The sequence below is a fragment of the Nestor notabilis genome, unplaced genomic scaffold, assembly GCF_000696875.1.
Source record: "Nestor notabilis isolate BGI_N333 unplaced genomic scaffold, ASM69687v1 C15424712, whole genome shotgun sequence".
NCBI lineage: Eukaryota > Metazoa > Chordata > Aves > Psittaciformes > Psittacidae > Nestor > Nestor notabilis.
This window is the reverse complement of record NW_009951646.1, coordinates 8,144-13,678: the sequence shown is the minus strand read 5'-3', so window position 1 is coordinate 13,678 and position 5,535 is coordinate 8,144. Positions and strand designations below refer to the sequence as shown.

The 5,535-nt window shown below is 41.0% G+C and overlaps 1 protein-coding gene across 1 annotated transcript; it reads left to right on the top strand.

Annotated features, from left to right (window-relative positions):
- Positions 1-1,050: 1,050 nt before the first annotated feature.
- Positions 1,051-5,308, top strand: LMNTD1 (lamin tail domain containing 1; the record flags this gene model as incomplete). The annotated part of the gene is made up of 3 exons (XM_010023066.1): positions 1,051-1,272; positions 3,696-3,815; positions 5,097-5,308. Coding segments are annotated over 3 exons (554 nt in total), but the record flags the coding sequence as incomplete, so codon positions are not given.
- Positions 5,309-5,535: the final 227 nt, after the last annotated feature.

Genomic DNA, 5,535 nt, shown 5'->3' with positions numbered 1-5,535 from the left:
GGCAGGCAGGCTGTCCTAAGCAAGTGTGACTCACTGCTACACCACACAGGCGAATTATTTGGGGTGGGTGGGCAGTATTTATCACATTGTGGATGAGGATTTGGCTATGTTAAACAAGAACACAGGCTGTCTGGGCTGTTGGGTCAACCTTTACTATACACACAGAGGTGAATGACTGAAACTTACTGGAACAAGATGAATGTGGCAAGGGCAAAAGCACTACACACACAGAAGACGACAGGGCACTGCACCAGTGCTAAATAATTAAATTTATTGCAATAGATGCTGCACCAAAAGCTGAATGATTCTTAGACTTCATTCACAACCTGTCTAATAAGACCTATGATGAGTATTACAGTCTGGGACTGAGTGTTTAAAAGTGCTCCCTTCACATGTGCACTACTTAAAGGAACACTCAAGTGATAAATTTGTTTTCCAGTGCTTAAGGGAGATTGAGTGTTCCCCTGCTCACAAGAAGTCCCCAATCTTACTGCAGATGCAAACCAGACCCTGCTTTTCTGTCATTCTGAAACTAGGGAGGGATGAAATCTCAGTCTTGTAGCATGGAGCCTCTCTGAGTTAATAAAAAAGTGTTAACAATGAAGATCTGTCTTTCTCCAGGAAGGAAAAAACAATGAGGGGCAGGAGGAGAAAGATATACTGATGGATGAGATGCATTTTCTAAACTTTCAAAGGGAGACAGCTATACAACTCCCGCTAATCACACCAGGCTAAGTACCCAAGGCAGCCTTAAAGGCTGTAGCCTACATAGATTTAGACAAAAACAAAGTCAAATGCTATACTGATGACTTTTGCCCACGAAGAATCTTTTTATTTCTGTCAGTAATGGATGTTACCTAAATGTGAAAGGGAAACAGAATATTCTAATTTTCATGCAAATGGATTATCTTTTTTTTCAGATGAAAGGCACTGCATAAAAAGTAGACTGGCAGTGCTGTAAATATTCTGCCTGCAGTGTGTTTACTTACCATTAATTACTAACATCTAGGCTAGTTGTTATAAGGAAATACATGTACATTTTCAATTAAGCAATGTTTTTACGTTTTCAACTTCTGTTCTTCCAGTGCTATTGGAAACTTGAAAATTGCTGAAGTTGATCCAGATGGTCGTTTTGTAAAGATCCGGAACCATGCCCCTGAGAAAGATGAGAACATTGGGGGTTATCTCTTGAAGCAGGACATCAGAGGTCAACCAGTAGCTGTATTTAGGTTTCCCTCCGAGACCAGCATGGAGCCCAGTTCCACCATGACGGTGAGCGTGGGGAGTTTGAGTGCCTTTTCTCAGCTGACAGACTAGGGTACATTCTTAGCCTTATGGTATAGAATCAAACCTAAGTCTGTATTTTCAGAAAGGCTAACACAAATAATGATGAATTCAGAAGCTGCTGATGTTGATCATCAGTACAAGCCTGGCATTACAAGTGTGGCATTTCATGACTTGTCCTGTATTTCATGTTGCTTGGCAATGGGAAGCTATCCTGGAAAGTCCTTGTTTGACCCATTCCTTCTTCCAACCACTGTTCCCATAAAAAGCTTATCATACTGCCAGAATATCAAGTTGTGCCAGTGTTTGCCAATGATGGGTGTGAACCTTGGATCAGAAACCTACAAATAAGAGACCCTGAAAGGAAATGAGTTTATGTGTTGCTACTGAAGCAATTAATATGGTTTTGTGTATAGTCTGAGGTATCACTATAATAGGGTCTGAACTGAAAATAAAAAGAAAAGTGATGCTGCTTTCCAGACTGTGCTCACTTCCTGAAGACAGCTGTTATCCAGCAAAGCAAGCCATAAACCACTGTTCTGGCAATGCGGCTCTGGTCCTGGCTTTGCCTTGGGTGACTTTAGGCAAAATGATGAGACTCTGTGCCTTCGTTTCATATTCTGTAAAATGAAGATAATGATGTGCACTCCTTTGATGTTGTGCCAGAACCATACCTCAAAAATTCAGTACATGGGCTGCTGCTCTTCAGAAATTACTTCCCCTCCAGCTAGTTCAGATGTATCTTTTTGCCTGTTTGAATAAGAGTTAGAGAGGTAGGTAGGTAGGATCTAAGATGCAAAGAGTCAGATGTCTTCGTCATACTGCAGAAAAACTTTAAACAGACAACAACAAATACATGCATCTGATATCCATGGTAATGAAAAAGGCTTAAACATGTGAACTAAATGTGACCGAGGCTCAACCGTAGGTGTAGCCGAGGAACATCTGCTGGTGTCTGCACACAACCTTCAGCAATCTCTGGGATGTACCCACACTCAGAGCAGGCACAGCCTTTGCTGTACTGGGTAAAGATGCTTGCTGCTTTGTTGGCTGCATGGTACTTTGCAGATCTCCGCGGAAGTGGTTTCCCCTTAGTTGGCTTTTGTGCCACCCACCCCAAAGTTAGTCCTTTCTGAAGTGCTGAAGTCATTGACAAGGTTGCTGTTTCCATTATAATTAAAGGGCTCTTGAGTGAACAACTGACTAAGGTAGAAGGTCCATATCTTCTGTTTCAGCAGCATACACAAGCAGAAAATTTCTGCTTTTCTATTCATTTAAAAGGGTCGTATTGGTGCTGACAACTCATGCATGTACAATAGCATCTGTGTCAGGTAGCCAGCCAGGGAGGACTGCCAGGCCCCAGCAACCCAGGGGAGCAACAGATGAACCAAGGCAAAATGCTCAAGTTAGATGCCAGTGTAGATGCTTGGAATATGGCCTGAACCTTTTTTACCACCAGTGCTTCTTTCCGTTTCTGAGACGAAAATTGAGGCTTGTCAAAATAAAAGGAGGCAGAGACCATGTTCATCACCAAGCTCAGTACAGGTCAATGCAGCTCTGTATGAGCCCTCTTACAAGAAAGCTGGAAATGCAAGCTGGCAGGGGCTCAAAAGAGCTACAGTCAATTCTGTCTTCTGGTGTGTGTGTGTGAAAAAACCACAAAAGACACCTTAGCAGAGAGCTGTGTGGTGAGCACTTTTGGAAGATAGCATTTTATATTTTTTTCCCCTTAAAATTGAAAGAGAGTTGTTTTGGCTCCCAGGAAATGGTTGAAGCCATTTTCTCACAGATGGCAAATGCTAAACCCTTTAGGAACAGTGTTTGCAAAAGAGTGTTGTGGTTGTCTTATGTAAGAGAAATGTTTTCATAATGGGTCCTTTCACTACAGTGTTGGTGATAAAGGTCACAGATAATTGTGTTCAGTTTATAAAGCACAGTGTTGTTAAATCTTTTGTATAAAGATAAAAGTACATAAAATTTCTTGTCTCCAGTGGAGACAGCTTGTCCCTGAACAGAGGGAATCCAAAATCAAGCAGAGACTGGAATTTTAAAGCTGATATCACAGATCTCTTCCAATGCCCCTGGTAATTCAGAAAATAAAAGAAACTGCCTATTTTTAATCTTACTCTCAGCAAGCCAGACCAAAAAGCCCAGGATTTACTATCACACCTCGGCAAATGTGTCTTTGCTAATCTCTGTTAATCCACAGGAGATGTACTTGAAAATAATCACTATAACTAAGCTGCAAGTCTTGAAATACAGTTCTTTCAGCTTTGATTTCACAGGTCAAATAGTGACCAGTGTTACAGAAATCAAAAAGAAAAAGGAAACCTTCATGTTTTTATTAAGTTCTTATATAAATATCCAGGAGTCATTTTGTCTTTAATCTAATGGCTGCTTGATCTTTGCAGGTTTGGGCAGCAGATGGTACAGTGCTTCACAAATTTCCCTCGGATCTTCTTTGGAAGGACCTGAGGAGATTTAGGACAGGCCTTGACTGTGCTACCATTCTCTGTGAGCCTAGTGGCCAAGTGAGCAAAATCACTACATTTCCTTACCCAGACAGCTGTATCACTGGACTTCTTTCAGAGATTTAGGATCATGTTGTTAAAGTCCTTGTAGAATCAAGCACAAGCAATCTAGACATAGCAAAGCTGTGATCTCTCTCAGTTAATCTTGCTTCAGTGTGGATGTTAATTATTAGGAACTGAAGGACTGAAGAAAAACGCCACTTGTTGAATGAAAGGCTAACAACCTCACAGCAATTGAAGCAGGGGCTCCATAAGTGCCACAAGTGCCAACCCACTGTCCTTTTCCACTGTGTTTCAGCCATGAAAGATCCAGCTATGCCCAGGGCTATTCAGCCCATGGCTGCTCATTAGTAACTGTCATTGGCTTGACAACTGTGTTGAATATTTTTAGGCAAACTTGTGTTGACTTAGGGATGAAAGAGAGTCCAAGATAATTTTTTACCCTATAGTAGTCCAGTGGCAACTATGGTTTTTGGCCATTTTTATCTAGGCAAACTAGAACTACTGACAGTATGGAAAAGACCTGTGGTTTTCATAAACAGTGTAAGTTATACAGCTTCCCCAAGGCAGCATTATTTACCCCTTACAAACTGTTAAGTGAATGTTGACTTTTGGTCTCACCTTTTCACATTTACTCCTCTTCTAGCTCAGTTTGGCTATGCTTGCTATTACATCGGTACCAGGGAATCAGAGGCTGAAAGGGAACTTGAGATGTGATTACCTCTGCCAGGACTGCTTCTGGCTGTGGCTTGCCTAGGTAGTTCTGCAAGACTTTCAGTAATGGAGACTCCACTATGTCCCCAGGCAATCTGCTTTAGTGCCTCACTCTCTGTATGCTCAGAAAAGCTTTCCTAGTGCCTAAACTGAACTTTTTCTGCCTCAGGTTTAGTCCTTTCCTTCTTGTCGTATCCACTGCGGACATGGAGAACAGATTGCTTTTCCTTCCTTCACCAGCCTTTGGCATACGTGCAGAATTGTCATCTCCTCTTTTCTCTCTTTCTTTGTTTCATTTACTTAATCGAAGCAGTGGAATTTCAAGGCTCTTAGATGAGTCTACCCTAAATATATTTAAAGACTGGAAATGGATTTTGAAGACCAATGAACAAAAGCTGGAATTTGGTGGTTGCAATTAGTACTTATGTTTCTAATGATAAATAACTCTGAAATACATAGCAGTGCCTACCCTTTCAGCCCTTCCAGTTTGTTTATAACAAATAATTATCTTGATGAAAAGATGTAGAATATAAATAAGCAGTGATATATTGGTGGGATTTTTTTCAGGCTGTTGCTTGGTATGCTCCTCTCTATTGGACCACCAGGCAAGGATTGATGGCAACAGAGGAAAGTGAAGAACCTGAGAACATTGTTATACCGACTTTCTCTATAACAAAAGAGGAATGGGAAAATGAACAGGAATCTACAATAACTGATACAGAGTGGAACAGGGCTGACCCATGGCAAACTAGTAAAAAAAGACAAAGCTTCATCAAAAGGTATCTGATGTTTATTGTGTGTACCCTAATTGCAGCATTATGCCAGACTGGCTCTGTGAGTGAACAATTTTAAGTGAGCATCTTGGTAGACAATTCCTGAAAAGCTGGGGAATTTTAAAAATAGGAATTAACCTTAACCTTCAAACAGGAATCCAGTCCAAAACTCCTGAAAGGAGTGCATTCATTGTCAATCAAGGCTAAGTGGAAGGTAAAATTCTTCTTAAAAT